The sequence below is a fragment of the Malania oleifera genome, chromosome 6, assembly GCF_029873635.1.
Source record: "Malania oleifera isolate guangnan ecotype guangnan chromosome 6, ASM2987363v1, whole genome shotgun sequence".
NCBI lineage: Eukaryota > Viridiplantae > Streptophyta > Magnoliopsida > Santalales > Ximeniaceae > Malania > Malania oleifera.
This window is the reverse complement of record NC_080422.1, coordinates 10,700,990-10,720,630: the sequence shown is the minus strand read 5'-3', so window position 1 is coordinate 10,720,630 and position 19,641 is coordinate 10,700,990. Positions and strand designations below refer to the sequence as shown.

At 36.1% G+C, this 19,641-nt stretch overlaps 1 protein-coding gene across 1 annotated transcript; it reads right to left on the bottom strand.

Moving 5' to 3' along the window:
• Positions 1–337: 337 nt before the first annotated feature.
• On the bottom strand, positions 338–7,838 carry LOC131157357 (2-C-methyl-D-erythritol 2,4-cyclodiphosphate synthase, chloroplastic). The gene is made up of 3 exons (XM_058111433.1): positions 7,397–7,838; positions 7,024–7,154; positions 338–1,032 (listed from the first exon to the last, which is right to left on the bottom strand). Exons 1-3 carry the CDS (start codon positions 7,752–7,754, stop codon positions 799–801), a joined length of 723 nt encoding a protein of 240 aa, XP_057967416.1. The 5' UTR covers positions 7,755–7,838; the 3' UTR covers positions 338–798.
• Positions 7,839–19,641: the final 11,803 nt, after the last annotated feature.

Here is a 19,641-nt window from a genome sequence, read left to right as displayed (position 1 = left end):
ACTTATTTTAAACATAATCAAGTATTGCCTATAACTTCGACATTTTCTCATTTGAAATAATACCTTACCATTTAAGTGGAGAAAGATAAAGGAGCAAGCCCATTTTTAGGTGGATTAGTCTATACTATCCAAAGGGACTCAGACACCATCATTTAAAAAGGAAAAGAAAAACAATTCAATACTTTTCGTGTCAGCACTTATTAAATTCACTACTTTTTTTCTAAAAAAACACTTCTACATAGATGATTCCAAACAATCGCTAATTCAATTTAACTGGAAGTGCATCACATTAGAATTATTAGAAACAACGCTCAAATTTTGAGAATAAATCAAGAAATTTGGGGCAATGACACTAGCATTGGAAATTTATATCTACGATAAAATAGTAACAATCTATATCACCAATTTGACCATTTGACACGTTTGAATTCAAATCCAACTATCCAAGTATGCAACCACCCCACCATCAGATTTGACTCGACCATATATTTGAAACCAAATGCATAAGCCATGACCTATGCAAGTCGTGCCATTCCTACAGCGACAGCTGAATCACACAAACCGACCCACCAAACTTATTAAGAGCTTGAAACACGCGCAGCGGCGCAGGCACACGCACAGGGTTATGACTTCATGGTTATTTCATTTCAATCAAATCATTATTTTCGATTGTCTACTTTGAGGACGAAGGAATGGGATCTCTGCAGGGAGTGTCATGTGTTTAAACTCTGTAGGTAGTATACACTAAGCAAACAAACAATCTGTCACATGCCAGAAAATGGGTTAGGCCTCATGACCCTATTTCCTCATCAACAGAACCACGGTGTGAGCTGCAATGCTGCGATTTTCTCCGAGGCTATCGACCTTCTCATGAGTTTTTGCCTTGAGGTTTACAACAGAAGGGTCTGCCCCAAGAAGTGAGCACAAGTTTGCTCTAATAACCTCTTTGTGTGGGCTGAGCTTCGGTCTTTGAAGAATCAAGGTGGCATCCAAATTCCCTAGCTCATAGCCCGCTTCATGCATGAGTCTCACCTGAAAATAAACACATCAAAATGAGCTCGAAAAAACGAAGCAACAGAATTATTTGGAAAAGCAAAATGGTTATCACAAGCCAAGTTCAGGCATTTGATAGGGGACTTGCAGTTCCCCTGTTATTACAAATTAGATTCTTTACTGCCGCGAATGAATCTAGCTAAATACCATCTAAGGGTCAACTATTTCCAGAATAAAGCAGCTTGAAGCTGGCAGCATTTGGAATGTTTATAGATGTTCCAAAGGCATGACTAAATTCTTGCCAGGAGACAATTTCGTTTGCTTTTTTTTTTTTTCTCTGTTTGGAAGTCAATAAAGAAATGTGTGTTGTGATGTACAACAGATGGTTGCTGAGCTTGGTTTTCTTCAGTAGTCGGTGATGATGGAGGAAAATACGAGTCCAAACTCCAAAACATAGTGCAGAAAATGTTCAAAAATTAAAAAATTTCCATCAGAACAGTAATTGTTACCGTGTTGTTTAACCACTTGGTTACACCCTATGGTCATAACTCATAACTATAACGACCTAATATAAACTCAAGTATTAAGAAAGTTTTAGTCCGTACAATGCAGTGAATGCAAAGAGTTAAAAGTATTTAACAAATTCAAAAACCAAGTCCAATAAGTCAATTCTGTATTCTCAATGCTCAAGTCTTCCTAACAATTTGCACTTAGACAAAAAGATATTAAATGTGTTGACTTAGTAAAACTAGGGCTTAATATTATGGCTGCCTTGTGAACTGGTGTATACATATAAAAGCATCATTTGCTTTCTGCAGTAGATTAGCCGACAAGAATTATATTATCTAGTGTTTTTATTCCTTGCTTGAAAACAAGCTCATTGAAGGCATAAACTTTTCTCAATAAAAAACATCTCCTCTTAGTCTCTATTGTGTAAAACCCCCAAACATGTACAGCGGAATATATATATATTTGTGTAAAGGATCAAACACATACACTGCAGCAATATAATGATGAAAATACAAAACAATCCACAACCACAGCAAGTAAATTAAAGCAATAACAATCACAAAGACACAGGGAATTACGTGGTTTGGCAATTCCAACATCTATGGGAGCAAACGGCAAGGATTCGCTATCTTCTTGTATAAATAAACTACAAGAGCAATACAAGAATCCTCTCAATTCTCTGAACAACTATCAACTCACTCCAGACTCACCATGTACAACGTATACTACGTATATATAAGTCTCCTCGGAGGTTTCCCCCCCAAAACCCAACCATATTAACGTACAAATATTCAAAATTCAAAATCTGCACTGGGTGTCCCGAGCCAAATCCTACTGCACTGCTGCACCCTAATTTCCTTCATACTTTTCCTTTGTGTATGCTATCCACTCAATATGTGAGCCACAATTCATAACAATCTCCACCTTGGCGAACATACACCCCTTAAGAGAAACCGAAAACAAGAACCCGCTACTCCACCTTAAACTTGGGACGTTAGGTTGGGACTGCCTCCCGTCTAACAACTAGAGACAAACACCAAGTCCAAGCAACACTACTTGCACTTGCCGATGGCAACTTCGAATTCTATCATCAACCCCGATTCAGTTGTAGATGCAACAACCTGAGACTACACCCTAGGATTCCAACAAGGCCTTCCCACAACAGTAAACACAAAATCTGCTGCAAACCTTCTATCACCAAAGCCCCCTACATAATCTTCAACAAATCTCACAACTAACAATCCACTTTATTGCCTGCCGAAACACTCTATTACATCATCATAGGAGACCTTTGGCATATCCCGGACATCACAGTCCGTCCTTGGATACCAAACGGTAAACATTCCATATTGATTCTCCACATAACCCCCTTGAGACGGCAAACAAAGTCTCCCTGTGGTTCCGTCTACAAAGCCACCCTAAGATAACACCAATCTCCCTACAGCCCTATCCATACAAATCTTCAAACCAAAACCCTTCTTGGTCGTACTCAACACATTCACGTCAAAACCTTTCAACAGAGTTCCCAACTAATTAATCTCAGTCAAAGTCTTCCCAGCCAATAACATGTCATTTACACACAACAGATACACCACCCTGCTGCATCCTATCACCCTCTTCCTCGCTGGAAGCCTCACCAACTCCCACACCTGGTACTCATGCAATACTTTCATTTCCTCCACCATAACACTTATCCTTATTTTTCCCTTTACCATGCACTGCAACTTAAAAAATAGTAGGAACCTTACTGCTGATAGTAATGAATGCATATAACACCAGAATGCCAAATTTAAACCTGAATGGTGGTCTGATAGTCCACATGGGCACACCGTGATCCTGCTGGTCTTCTGAGTTGAAACTCCGTGCAATATGAACAATGTCATCTTTGGCCGAAGTTTGTTGCTCCACTTGCATCACATACCCATTTAAACTGTGATTCGGTTGACCCAAGATAAAATCCCCGCATTTTTTTCCTGAGTATCTAACTCCACCTGAATTACATGTTTGCTACTACCACAGTTTTCTAGCGTTTGTTTCTCTTCCTTTACTTGAGTACACTGCCCCATGGCTTTCTCACCAAAATTCATGTCCTCGATCACCCCTTTTTGTTTGCCACAGGATCGCCCAACTTGCACCCACCTTTCTTACACCCCAGGAAAATGTATTGTCCGGACATAACACCAAACCTAGATCCTCCATCACTAGAATAGTGCACCAGTGGACATCCACTCACACTCGAGTAGTCTACCGCAAACTTGCCCACAATTTACCTACAACTCTCCCATCTAGTGATATCTTTGGCGATCGGTCACACGAAAAACGTGTCATACTCACTGACTTCACCAAGAAGTACCCGGTAAGCCCTGCATATAGTCGGTCGGTCATACTCACAAAACTCCTTGAACGAAACCAGCATACTCAGTGTCAATGTCTGACCTGAGGATCTCTCTCCCGATATGGTTTTCCACCTCAACCACAAGTTAAACCTGGGAAACACATCAGGCTTATGCCACATAAGATAAACCAAGATCTTTCGTGATACACCCATGAAAAACATATGTCTGCCCCGTGATCCTATCCTAACCGGTCCCCAAACATCTGAATACATCACCTATATGCTCTAACTGCATATGCCACAGAACATCTGACTCAGATTCTACAGCTGCAGCTCCACTTACAACTGTATTACCCTACAGTGCATAGGTATTTCCCACTATCTTTTCTCCTTTTATCACCATCAAGTCACCTTCACACACTTTCATTTTCTCACTTTCAGACTTGTAACTATACCCGTTACAATCTAAAGTGCCCAATGAAATTACATTCTTCCTTACACCCGGTACATGCCTTACATCACATAAGATTCTCATAATACCGTCATACATTTTGATTTTGACATTTCCAATACCAATTATTTTGCATGAAATATCATTTTCCATCAAAACACAACCGGCACTAACTGACCTGTAGGTGTCGAACCATTTTCTATTTCCTGTCATATGATAAGAGCATCTGGTATCTAGGATCCAAGAATCATCCGTGAGGCACTCTGAACCGGATGAAACACATATCACTGCTTTCTGAGTCTCCTTCCACTACATTTGCAGATTTTGACGAACCCTGCTAATTTTTAGCATTCTCATTCTTCCACTCCAGACATTCCAGTCTTAAGTGCCCAATTTTACCGCACCTAAAACACTTCACATCGTTCCTCTTTCCGTACTACAACCGAGATCCGCTCCGGGACTTACGTCTACCATGTTCTTGGTTACTTTTCACCACAAGCCCTTCACCATGTAAAACTTTATCGCTAGCCATTTTTATTTGATGAAAACCGAGGAATTTGCTTGTCACCTCTTCCAAATTCAGGTCTTCCTTGCCCTATGTAAAAGTGGTAACCAAGTTCTCATAAGTTTAAGACACAGGTAGGGAATTTAATAGCATCAACGCCTTATCTTTCTCCTCGAACTTTACATCAACACGCACCAAATCACTCACAATCTGGTTGAAAGTGTTAATATAGTGGTTCAAATCCGAACCCTCTACCATCCTAAGCCAATACAGCCTTTGCTTAAGAAAAAGTTTGTTCGATAAAGACTTAGACATATACCAACTTTCCAATTTATGTCATACTGATGCTAGAGAATCCTCAACCATGACATGGTACAACACGTCATCAGCCAAACACAGACGGATGGTTGATACTGCCTTTGCCTCCAATTCATTCCATGTTGCTTCATCCATGATTTCCAGTTGAATTTCGTATAAGGCCTTCACCATGCTTTACTGCACCAAGAGATACTTCACCCTTCTCTACCACAAAATTAAATTCCTGATTCCATCAAACTTGACAATGTCAAATTTCACAGACGAATATGCAGAGGCCATTACAACAATGCTCTGATACCAATTTGTTGTGTAAAACCCCCAAACATGCACATCAGAATATATATATATATATATTTATGTAAAGAATCAAACACACACTGCAACACATTAATGGTAAATACATAACAATCCACAACCACAACAAGTAAATTAAAGCAATAACGATCTCAAAGACACAAAGAATTACGTGGTTCGGCAATGCCTACATCCATAGGAGCAAACGGCAAGGGTTCACTATCTTCTTGTGTAAATTACAAGAGCAATACAAGAATCCTCTCCATTCTCTCAACAACTATCAACCCACTCCAGACTCACCATATACAACGTATACCATGTATATATAAGCCCCATCGGAGGTTTCCCCCCGAAACCCAACCATATTAACGTTCAAATATTCAAAATTCAAAATCTGTGCTAAGGGTCCCGAGCCAAACCATCGATGGTTTCAGGCAGAATAGAACACTGCCCCAAACCGTCGACGGTTGTCCTGCTGCACTCAAATTTCCTTCATACTTTCCCTTTGTATATGTTATCCACTCAGTATGTGAGCCACAATTCACAACAGTCTCCATTCCAGCTAGTAAAAAGTAAATTAGTTTTAAGCAAGACTTAGTGCCAATTATATAATTAGATTATGTTATTGTTTTTCTTTATTGAGCCATCATAGGTTATAAGAAATGCTAGCTCTGCAGTCAAAGTAAACATATTACCCATGTCATTGCTAAGAAAATTTCACATTTACAAACTACATTACATTTGGTTGGAGAGAAATGAAAAGAAAATTATGGGAGAAAAGAGCAGAGAAAAGAAACTAGATTCTCTACATATTGTCGGATTTAATAAGAGGGGCAATAGAGAAAAACAGGGGGAATTTTTTTATTTTTTATTTTTTATTCCACCAACAAGAATACCCTTGCAAGACAACTTCCTAAAGTAGTAAAATGGTGTTTTAGGTTTTTTGCATAGTTTCTTTCCATTTATACCAGATTCAAGGGAGAAAACTAGCGGCCCCTTTTTACTTATCTCTCTCTCTCATTAGAGAAGAATGGAAAGAAACTGTGCGAAAGAGAGAGAAAGAAAGAGAAAGTGTGGGTTCTTTTCACCTTTTTTTCTCCATTACTCTCATCATCTTTTCCCTTCACTCCATCTTCTCTCCAACTTATGTGAACCAAACAATAGAGGTGGAGAGCAAACCATTTATTTTCTATTCACTTCTATCCATTATTCCCTTCTCTCTGACCAAGCGAACCCTCGCTGTTTAAGCTGGTTCCTATAAAATGACAACAAGAGGACGCATATTCTAATAAGCTCTATATAAACCTCCCTAATCCCAGTCATGATCAATCACCCAAACCAAATCCATAACAGTTTACACAGCCTATTCATTTTCATTAACAAAGACAGGCATTCAAGCACCTCAATTCAACTGAAACACAGATTCAAAACTCTGTCAAGCGATTTCCTGCAAAGTGGCTTTCGCAATTGCCAGTCAATTTTCTTTCCTCTTATTTCTATCAACAATTAATTCTGATATCAGATTCTTTTTTAAATCCTCAAATATCATTTAGAAATCCTAAATAAAATTAGTACTGATTGTAAACATCACAACTAAATATTATATAACAGACTCACAGCTTCTTTAATGAAAACAGACGATGCTGCCCCCTTCCATTTAGGATCTGAATCCGGAAAGATTTGCCCAATATCAGGAAGCCCCAAAGCACCCAAAATGGCATCCACAACACAATGAAGTAACACATCACCTGCAAATTACCCATATCAAGTAATAATTAAGAAGCAAGCATGAACAATAATTTAAAATCTCCAAATTAATTCTACGTATTCAATACATTTCATTCCATATTAGATATTTTTCAAGCCCTTTCCAATGTTCAAAGCAAAAAAGCCACCTAAAATACCTAAAGAACCTAAAACGCTCCCAATGAGACCTCAATCAAGAATCAAGTAAATTTTACTAAAATTTTCGATCGCAATCAGAGATCACCATCGGAATGAGCCTCGCAGCCTCTATCGTGGGGAACAGAGATGCCGCCGATGATTAGAGGGTACCCAGGCTCCAGTCTATGAAGATCGAAGCCGTGGCCAACTCGGAAGGGCAGAGACTTAGAAGGTACGGCGGAGGCCTCTTCGCGATCGGCCTCGACGGTGATGGCGGGAGCCGTAGCAGCTGTCGCCGCGGGAGGCGACCGCGTCGACCGGAGAGCAAGAGGAGAGGGTGGCGCGAGGCTGGGATGAGCGGCGGAGGAACGAGGGTGCGGAGGAAAGAAAGAAGAAGTAGAGAGAGGCTTGAATTTGGAGGTGGGGATGAAAGAGGTGGAGTAGAAGGGAGTTGCCATGGCCATTGGAATTGAAGATTTGCAGAGAGTGCTGAACTGGTCGTTACCGAGACAGTGGGTTATGCGCTTGACTACTTGGTTACCGTTGGGAAATACATGAGTACATCCAAATAGGGGTAGGTAAAAAAAAAATTAAATTAAATTAAATAAAACGGAACCGCAAAATAAAATCAAATCCAAATTTTGATTTTAACTATTTTTCTTACTTTGGTTCAATTAGAAATTTTAAATTTTTTTATTTAATTCAATTTTAGCTTGATTATTTAATAATTATAATTAACTGAATCAAATTGATATATTAATTATATAAAATATATATTATATATAATATTGTATAAATTTTTAATCGTCTAAATTAAGAATAATTATATTGTTGTAAGACTGATGTTTAAATAAATAATGAAAACATTAAAATTTACAAATTAATCATTTTGAAAGAAAAATATTAATATGTAGTGCAATAAAATTTTAAATTAGATCCAAGAGTTCGATTCAATTAACTATTGGATATTGATTTAAAAACTCATTCGAAATTTCAATTTGACTAACAATTCGGGGGATATAGTTCAGTTAACCAAACTATGCCCAATCATGTATTCAAGCACTCTAATAACATACTAAACCTCACTTTATTTGTCTTTATTTTGTTCTCTCCTTTTTATTTTATTTTCTTACCAACCAAATGGATCCCATAATTGAACTTTTTTTCTTTGCTTTCTTTTCCTTTCTTTTCTCCCAAAGACCCAAACAAATTCAAGGACTATTGTTTGGACATTTGAGATGCAGGCCTAGCTAGTAGAGCACCTGCGAGGAGAAGTGACTTATAATTATTTCTGGCATGAAAAGGGATAGGGGTAAGCCTAAATTTACTTGGAATGAGCTAATGAGATAGGATTTAATAGCTCTTAATCTAATAGAGGAAAACGATCTAGATCAGGTAAATTGGCAGGAAAGGATTTATGTAGCCAACCCCACATAGTGGGACTTAAGGCTACTTCTTGTTGTTGTTGTTGTTCTTGTAATTTTAAAAATAAAAAGATAAATTTGAAATGATAAAAAAAATTAGGGTAAAAGGACATTGACCAACCCTAAACATTTGAGAAAAGACACAGACCTCCACTAAGGTTTCAGAAATTTTAAGTAAAAAAAAAATGAAAAGAGGATTTGAAAAGAATAATATTTTTATTTCAATGAATGACAATGTGAACACTTAAGTTATAAAGAGAGTAGTATTTAAATGGAGATACATAATATAGTTGTTAATTGTGAATCCCATAAAGTCGGATTTGTTTGCGATTGATATCGGATCTTCAATAAATATTCAGCAGCAGTCAAAACCATCGACGATTTGCTACTGAATTCCATTCTATCTGAAACCATCGATGTAACCATCGATGAAACTATCAATGGTTTACGTTGGAATTACATTTTGTCTGAAACCATCGATGTAACTGTTGACGGAATGATCCTCAGCTGAGTCAAACTATCGATGGTTTCCATAGGGTATCAAGACTGACGGATCTGTGTGCTAATTGGAATCTTCCTTCTTTGGTTTGATTTTATTGTTGTTGGTGCAATCTTCATATGATTTGAATCTTCCTTCTTTGGTGATAGTTTCAATTTATTGCCTTGTTGGTGTGAATTATCCTAATTTGTAAAAGTTGTTGAATCATCATCGTGGTTTGAATTTATTGATGTGAGAGCTCTAGTTTCCCTCAACGTCTCTCCACTGATTTGGGCTAAATTGGTGGCTTCATTGATTGTTTCACGTGCGTTGAGAGTATCGAGCTGTGATGAGTTGCTAATACCCTCCCACAAACCTTGCCGAGGTTGGAGGCAAAGTTTGTTGCAAAAATAACAAAGTGTTAACTTAGACATTGGCTTTGTAAAGAGATCGACAACCTGGTTATTAGTGGAGATATGTTGAGTGACAAGCAATCCACATGTAGCAACCTCAAAATTTACATCATCATCATTATTTTATTTATATATATGTATAAATAAATATATATATATATATATCCATACCTAAGCAGTGGAAACATAAATCATATAATCATATATACTATAAAATACCAGAATCCAGTATATACAGACCGTAGTCATACAAAATAAATCCCTCCAGCATCATCTACCCCAAAAATACAAACTCTATCAAAAACTCACCCTACAACCAGGGTAATCAAGTAAACTCCCTATCCACAAGCCTGATCTACTCGCCTAGTTGGTTCACCTGAAAAATGATAAAATAATTGGGTGAGACGACGCTCAGTAAGTGGAAATATGCTATTACTAGTGTGTGGCGATCGAGTCATAAAACTATAATAATAGATGTAAAACTGCATGATCTAGTAAATCTGTAAAAACCATATATCACATGTATAGTAGCTTAATATATATATATATATATATATATATATATATATATATCATCTGATCTTTCTATCATTCATACTGCTAATATTGTATTATATATATAACGAAAGCTGTAAAACTGTATACATATATATAATTGTATTTTATCCCTGAAACTCTGTATGTCATGATTTGACCCCTCATAACAGGGTTGTGCGGCCCGTAGGCGGGACTTAACTTGATCGGCCCTTCAGGTAAGTCACTATACTCTACACTACCTCAACCCAGCCAAACTGCATACTCTCCTAGGCACGGGACTGGTTGCTACCTCGTCAATCCGCCCCCCTTAACCTAGTGAACTGGGGAGCTGCATACTCTCCGAGCACGGTTGACAATACCCACACACTATCTGAGATATGTGATTGCACTCTATTTGTATATAGCAACAGTACCGTGCTCTGTATTCTGTATATATATTGTATCTGTCTGTAATCTTTTCACAGGGATCTGATATCATATATATATATATATATATATATATATATATATATATATATATATATACTATACTATACTCTTTATACTATTTTCATTATGTTTCCAAAATAACCATAACATCATAATTCTGTACTGTAATTTCTGTAATATCTATATCATCTTGATGCTATAACTATATACTCTGTCTGTACTTTCTATCTGTATAATCTGTATGTACTTTCTATCTGTATAATCTGTATGTACTCTCTGGGTGTTATGGCATTTAGGAAAACATAACTTTCTATATATACTATATATATTGTTCTATCTATATACTGTTAAATATTTGTTTGTGTAATCATCTGAGTAAAATTGTATATGTATACATAGTCTTTCTATATAAAAATCCATAAACTATCTAACTATATCTGTATAGCTTGCTATACTGAAAACTGTACAAAACTTCATATCAGGTAATATCTACTCCGGCCACACATACTTTAAAAATTTACATTTTTGTAATATAACTGGTACACATGCATATACATAAATGTATAAACTTTTTGATAACATAAATGAGTCTCCTAGCATAGCATATTTCCCTTACCTTATCTCTGAAAAGTCCCTACTGTACTCTAGCCCTATACCCGCAGGGTTCTCCACTTAACACCTTGAAAACAACATCCCCCAAAACAAAATATTAGTATTTTCTTACTTACAACATTTCCTATAACTACAAGGAAGGCATAATCTGAATAAAATACCTTATCCTAGATTTGGTACGAATTTCAAACCTCTTCCACCAACAATTCACTCCGGCAAACTTGCAGAGAACTTCGTCAAAAGTGTCGTGGTGGCTTCATATCGTCAATCCAGCTTGAAATGGGGCCAGGATCGAAGAGAGAAGGAGGGAGAGGAGTTTTTAGAGAGAGAAAGAGCCTTTTGCGCCAAAATTCTGCTGAAAAATCCAGGTTTTGGCAATTTATAACCCTGGATTCGTTTACGAGACACGTCATCTCATCGATGAGTCTTTAAGGAATTTTGTCGACGAACTTCCTCCCTCGTCGATGAATTTCAGACTGCCCCCAAAACCTTTCTCGATATTTTCTCGTCGACGAGGCCTACTTATGCACTCGTCGATGAAATTCCTATGTTCGTCGATGAGACACTGTGTAAAAGAAATTTTTGAGTTATTGAACGAAACCTGCTGCCTTCTTCTGTTTCTGTTTCCATTTCCCTCTCTCTTTATTATTTAAATACCATTATTCTTCAAGTCGTTACGCCATGTGCAACTCGTTCGTGCACAAAATGATAATCTAGCTCAATATATTTTTTGTGAGCATGAAGACAAGATTAATGGTCATGTGAAAAGCACAAAGGTTGTCACAATAGAGTATGGGGGAGATGTCATTGTGATTCGAAGGTCCTGGAGGATAAAAGTAATCCAAGTGAGTTTAGCGGCTATGTTAGCCATGGCATGGTACTCGGCCTCCGTGTTTGATCGTGAAATAGTATGTTGTTTTTTGGCACACCATGAGATGAGATTCCCTCCAAGGAATGTATAGTAGTCTGTGGTTGAGCGTCTCATTGTAGGACACCCTGCCCAATTTGCATATGAAAAAGCAACCAAATCAAGTAGAGTGTGTGAAGAAAAATGTTATCAACAGTGGTATGAGACACTATGCTAGGGGGAAGTAGAGGTGAAGGTTTGGGTGACACAAAGTTTTGTGAGGATAATGTTGTTGTATCTTAGGGTGGCAGTAAGGGACTTAACCATGGAAGTGTGGAAGAATCTGAGGATGTTCCTGCAAAATATTGAGTGTTAGTATGCAAAAATCAGGTTTCGAAAATATTAATTATGCAAAAATCAGGTTTCGAAAATATTAATTACTTGTGGTTTTGCTGTTGTCATGTAGGGGGTGGGGTGTTTATAGACTTATAAGGAAAAACTAACTCATCAAAGACAACATGTCGAGAGATAAAAAACTTTTTGCTTGATGGATGAAAACATTTATAAGCCTTGTGTTTGTCACTGTAATCAACAAAAATGCAAAGGAGTGTTAGGATCGAACTTGTGGTGTCACGTGTCCCAAGTGTAAGGAAAACACTTCGACCCAAAGGCTCGAAGTAAGGAGTAAACTGGATGGGTTCCATGTAATGCAAAATATGGGGTTTCAAAATTGAAAGTTGATGAGGGCAGCCGATTCATGAGATAAATAACTGTAAAAAAAGCTTCTAACCATAAAAATAAAGGAGCACCACAGTGAAATAACATTGTCATACCTAGTTCTCTTATATATGGTCCTATGGCATCTTTCAACCATACTAGTTTGCTCGGGAGTATACAGTGATGATACTTTATGAACAATGTTTGTGGAAAGAAAGTGAGTTGACAATTTGGAATTGTTGAACTCACCACCTCCATCTGAATGAAAGGATTCTATTTGCTTGTTGAATTGTCTAGCAACATAATTTTCAAAGGCCTAGTATGCATTAAAAAAATCAAAATTTTAACATAAAGGAATAATCCATGTATACTTAGAGAAATCGTCAACCAAACAAGCATAATATCTAAATTTTGCAATAGAAAGAATAGGAGCGAGTCCCCACAAATCAAAATGAATTTTTTCAAAGACACTAGTACTTGAGTGTTCTAAATAAGAGAAAGGTAAACGACTAAGTTTTCCTAGTTGACAACTATCACAAAGATGCTGAGATTTTGTTGTCCCTACAACATTAAGTAATCCCTTATTTTTTAGCAATTGCAAAACTGAATACTGGGGGTGGCCGAGGCGTCAATGCCAAACTTTTACAATGCCAGATTTGAACCGATGAGAGAAATATAGTTCTAGTGAAGTGGATAAGACATAGAGATCACCCTTGCATTTCCCTGTCATCATTGCTTGTCCTATTTCCCTTTCCTTAACACAAAAATCAACATTAGAAAATTCACAATTAATAGGAAATTGAGTAGTTAACGGACTTAGAGAGAGTAAGTTCTTTTGTTAAGTTTGGAACTAATAACACATCATTTAGAGGTAAGGCACAATTTTTCATTTTTTATTTTTTGTTTAATATAAGAGTCTCCAATTGCAAGAATCTACATGGAAGATCCATCTCCAATTACCACTGAGTTGGAAACAAAATATTTTCGAAAGTTAGTTAACATACCTGGTTTCCCAGTCATGTGATTGGAAGCCCTGGTGTCTGTAGTCCATTATGTGCTTGCAATGGTGTTGTCCAGCATTAATACTGCAAGTGTTTGTGGAATGTCATCTTGAGGAGCTGATTTCTTTGGTACCCACCAGCATATCTTAGCAGTGTGGCCCATCATGCTACGACATTGACACTGTTGGTCATGATACTTGTCTCTCTCGGCAGGTGTCATGCGGTGTTCACCTGGTGGTGGAGGACGGTGCTATGTATTTGTAGGAGAGGTATTATTTGTGTCGATTTGCCTTGAGTCCTGCTTTTGTTGTGCTTGGAATCCACGTCTAGTTGACGTGAATTTTTGTGTTGGTCCACGATAGCCTGAAGAGTTCAATTGGGGACATCGTTGTTGTTGTCCATAAAATGCCACTTGATGAGTGAAGGGTGAAGTTTGAACATCAATGAGGCTAGAGAACCAATTGTGTCTTTGATCAAAGTTTTGGAGTTGAGAAACCAACTCAGAATAGGATGGTCTTGAGGGCTTCCACATAGTTGTTATGAAGACTTCATATTGTGGACCAAGACTGGTGAGGAAACAAAATACCTTTTCTTGGTCTGGAATGGGCTTCCCAATTGCTGCTAAATTGTCACAAAGACCTTTGAAAATGCTAATATGTTCTGTGATTGTTGTGTGATCTTCTTTTCGAAGATAGGTAACATGTTGATGTAAAGTAAATTCACGTTCTTGTGAATCTTGGGCATATGCATTCTTGAGAGCCTCCCACACTGTATGAGTTGTGTTGAAGCCAATGATGAGTCTGAGAGTCTCCTTGGAAAGTGTCCCTATGATCCACCCTCGAAGGAGACGGTCAGACTTTTGCTATGCTATGAAAGCATCTATTAATTGAGGAATGGTGTCATCTGCATTCTTAGGATTGCTTGGATTTGGTATGATGTATTTTTTAGGTGGAGGATCTTCATTTGTGAGATGCCCTACTAATTCTTGGCTCTCAGTAAGAGCCAATGCTTGCTTACACCACAAGGGATAGTTGTTTGGGTGAGTCTAAGGGTGATGAAGTTACCAACATTGAGGGATAGTGTAGCCATAGTAAAAGCAAGAAAAAAAAAAGGAGTGAAAGGTAAGCAAGGAAGTTGAACAATAATGCAGGAACTGTGATGTTTTTGCCTAGTGTTCACAATGGCTCTAATACCATAAAGAAAAAAAAATGAAACAGAGGATTTGAAAGAAATAATATTTTTATTTCAATGAATAGCAATGTGAACACTTAGGATATACAGAGCGTAGTATTTAAATAGAGATACAAATACAGTTGTTAATTATGAGTTCCATAGAGTCGAATTTGTTTGCGATTGATATCAGATCTTCAATAAATATTTAGCAACGGTCAAAACTGTCGACAATTTGATGAAACTATCAATAGTCTGTGACTCACTCAAAAAATGAGCTGCTCGAAAGCTATCCCAAATATAGGAGTTACGTCGTGTAATATTAAGCCCAAGGGCTAGATCGTCTCCTCAGAGAATGCATTTTAATCTCAATTTCACGTTCTCCCAATCGAAAATAAAAATGTACTGAACTCAGTTCAGATTCTAGGTTTTTCAGAATTTTGGAGACTTAAACAAATACTTAAATTAAAGTCCTAAAACTAGCATGCTTCAATTTAAAGAGCAAAAATGGAAACCCTAACCTACTCAAGGAAACATCGGAGCACGCGCTAATTAAAGATTGCAACTTTGGACACGGAATTAAAACACGCAATGGAAACTTAATCAAACACTCACGCACACAATAAAAACCAAACCTTTAACTAGATAAAACTTCGAACCAAAATTAAACTATTAACGATGAAGACAAAACACGATAAAAATTAAATAATTAAAACTTTACCAAACTAATTAAATAATTCAAATATTAATTAAATCTATGGAAAAATTCAACTAAGAGAATATTAAATAAACAATCAAAGTTAAACAATAATAAAACACCCTAACTAATGTTCAAAATCCAAAATTTCACTAGTTAATTAATAATAAGTAATGATAGAGAGAGAGAGAGAGAGTAGTAGGGGCTATGTAGCAGGGTGTTCTCGGGTGGAGCTACTCATGGAGTTGCAGAGGAGTGGCCCGGGGTGTCTGCTGCAGTAGTTGAACGCTGTATTTGCAGAGGACCCGAGGGAAACTGGATGTTGTCACGGCTGTGCAGAGGGCTCCTGCTGTGATCGAAGTTCTCGGCTGAAATTGCTGCTGAACAGGGAGGTTCCGGGGCTACTGTGAAGTTGAGGATGGGAAGATGATATAGCTGTGGTGGAGCTCTTGGAGTCACAGAGCTACTGCCGTACCAGAACAGGGGCTGGTATTGCTGCTGCTTCGGGTTGATGGTGTCTATGGCAGCAAGTTGCTGCAAGAAGGCAGAGGAGGCCGAGAGAAACAGAGGAAAGGGGGAGAGTGAGGGAGGAAAGACAAAGGAAAGGAAGAGAGACAGGGGGAGAGAAGAGTTAGAGAAGGAAGAAGGGAAAGAAAGAATAAAGGCTGAGATTCAGAGAGATTGAAAAACAGAGAGATAAAGTTTTGGGAAAGGAGAAGGGAAAAGAAAATAAAAGAAAAGAAAAGAGAAGGAAGAAGATGGTGCGCAGAAAAAGAGGAGATTTAAAGGGTAGGGGGGCGGTGCCCTAGGACCCAAGACTCGGATAGGAGACCCGACTTGTCCAACCCGAATTGTTATATTTTTTTTCATTTTTTTTATTCTCTGTTCATCGCAAATCTGACTCTTCTGGAGCCCGTTTCTCAGAAAACTCAAAACACAAAAGTTGTAGATAATACTTTCCTGTTTCCCTAGAAATTTGAATCGTCTTGATCGGAGCTCAGACGGAAAAGTTATGCACGAAATACGAATAGGTATTGGTTTTGGTTTCCGAGATTTTTCCTGCAACAACAAATTACAAAAACTTCATAAATAGTGCAATAAAATTCAAGAATGATGATTTTGGCACTTTATTAAAATATTGGACAATTTTTGACATTTAATTAAAAATATAAACCGTAAAGCCCGGGTTAAGATGCCCAATTATGTAGTTTTGACTCGTAATCAGTCTGCTATTGAATTCCATTCTATCTGAAACCGTCGATGTAACCGCCAACGAAACTGTTGACAGTTTACTTCGGAATTACATTATGTTTGAAACCGTTGACGGAATGATTCTCGACTGAGTCAAAACCGTCGACGATTTCATTTCGTCGGGTATCAGGACTGATGGATCTGCATGCTGATTGGAATCTTCCTTCTTTGGTTTGATTTTATTGTCCTTGAAGCGATCTTTATATTGAAATGAATTTTCCTTCTTTGGTGAGAGTTTAAATTTATTGCCTTGTTGATGTGAATTATCCTAATTTGTAGGAGTTGTTGAATCATCATTGTGGTTTGAATTTATTGACATGAGAGGTCCAATTTCCTTCAACGTCTCTCCACTGATTTGGGCTAGATTGGAGGCTTCATTGATTATCTCAGGTGCATTGAGAGTGCCTAGCTGTGATGAGTTGCTAATATCAAGGACCTCAATATTTTCACTCTTGCCCTAAAGTTTACCAAAAAAACATTGAACTCCCTTTCTACTTGGGAAAAAATAAATTTTTTAAAAGATAAAAGTGCCTGCAAATCAAATGTTAGGGAAAGCTTGTGAAAATTTTAAAACCTTAAGGGATATTTTTATCTTTTTGTTATATTTTACGAGAGGTTAATTATATCTTTATTTTTTATTTTAAAAAGATTGAGAAAGATAAAAAAAAAAATTAAAAGGAGGTGGATTCACTGTAGCGTATGTGAGGTAAAAAGGATAAATCTTAATCAACTTTTTGAAGTACTAATGACACCTTCTTTTTATTATGGAATAGAATTTAAGAGAAGTAATTATTTAAGTGAGGTGCATGCACTTACTCTTTCACTAACAAATAGGATCTACTCCTCTAAAAAAGAGTAGATACATGCACTTAATTAATATTCACATTAATGGGACATTTATTTTATCCTAATGATCCCTAAATAGAGATTATCCATAAATTGGTTCACTAAATAAGTGAGTCAATTAGACATCAAAGCATTTAATTACAATTTTTATTTTTTTTTTAATTTCTCTAATAGAAGTAGATATATATATATATATATATATATATGTCTGCATTTGATTCAGAGGTCTTCTTTAAATTTTATTGCTTTTAAAAAATAAAAATGATAAAAAAATTAAATACCCAAACAATTAAAATTTAAGTAATACATTTTATTTTTGTATAATAATAAGTTATATTATCTTTATTCATAATTTTTAATTAAACATATGACGAGAAAATATTATTTATGTTAAGTTAAAGATTTTAGCTTATGTAAATGCCCATTAGTTTTTATCAAATATTTATAGTTTAAAATTGAAAAAGAAGAAATATTCAAGACATTAGATACCAAATTGTTAAAAGAATTTAATTTTAGATTCAGTAACCAATTTAAGTTTAATTCAAAATTGATTTGCAAATCATATTTTTTTAAAAAAAGAATTTAGAGTTTATACTCAATAACCGATTTAAGTTTAATTCAGAATTGACTTACAAATTTTGTAAAACTCTACTCGTCAGAAGAAGATAATGGCAAAATAGAATTTCTCATAAATAATATGAAGTCTCTTTATTTGTTGAAATTAATTGAGTATTAAAAGTTTAATTATTTGCATCGCTTGTGAAAAAAAATCTTGTCATGATTTTTTTTTTTTTGTTCATTGGTAGCTCAAAATGGATACATGTACATGTAGTCCATTTATTATCACTTACTCTTTTCCACTTTTTCCAATATTAGAACTTGAGATGTCTTACATAGAATTCTCAAACTTTAACCACTCAAATGTATCTTAGGTGATCGTGATAAATTTTTTTAACAAATAACAAAATTATTGCAACTAATGCCACAAAGAGAAGCGCATATTCAAAATAATAGTCTCAACCAAACCCAGCTAAAATATTATCCGCTTTTACTCCTTACACAAATCAAAATTGAAATTTAAATCATCCTCATATGGTCAAAATCTCTCTAAAATCTACAAAATATAACGATTTTTGTCAAAATTCAAATGAGGTATTATTTTCCTTAGCACACTAAATCTTGTGATTTTGCTCAATAAAAATTTCATAAGATTGAAATCTAAATTAACCTATATAATCATGATCTTTTAAGTGTATGCCTAATGTAAGATTATGATATAAATGACCTTTTAATAAATAAACGATATGTTTGATTCAGCGGAATAGTTCTTTCTTATATATTCTTAATTATTTTATTCAGCATATAATAAAAAAGGAATAAATATCTTCTTGATGAAATTTAGAAATAATTATACCTTATTATGAATTCATAAAACATTTCACACTATTATTTATTTTATAGTAACCTAAGCAATGCATGTCTTCGGCCTTATTGAACTTTCATCAAGCCAAAGTGAAAATGGAATACAAAGTGTTTTGAGGAAAAGAGAACGTTTATTTTAGTAAACTAGGCCAAAATACCCATGTAGATGGGCATGACTTGGCATAACAAAGATGATTTGGTTTAAAGTTATAATCACAAAAAATTTGGGGAAAAAAAAAAACATGCCTTGTACATCATAATGATTAAAAAATATTTAAGCAACATTTAGGAGTACAGATTTTAGGTGCTAGATTTAAACAAAATATAAAATAATTTTATTTTATATTTTATCCACATCCACACAAATTTAAATTCAAAACCACTTCGGATTAAAAGTTACATTCAGTAACCTAAGCAATGCATGTCTTTGGGTGTGTCTGACTTTGTTAGGTTAAGCTAGACTAGGTTAAGAACTCTTTAACATATGTTTGGTACAACACAAGAATG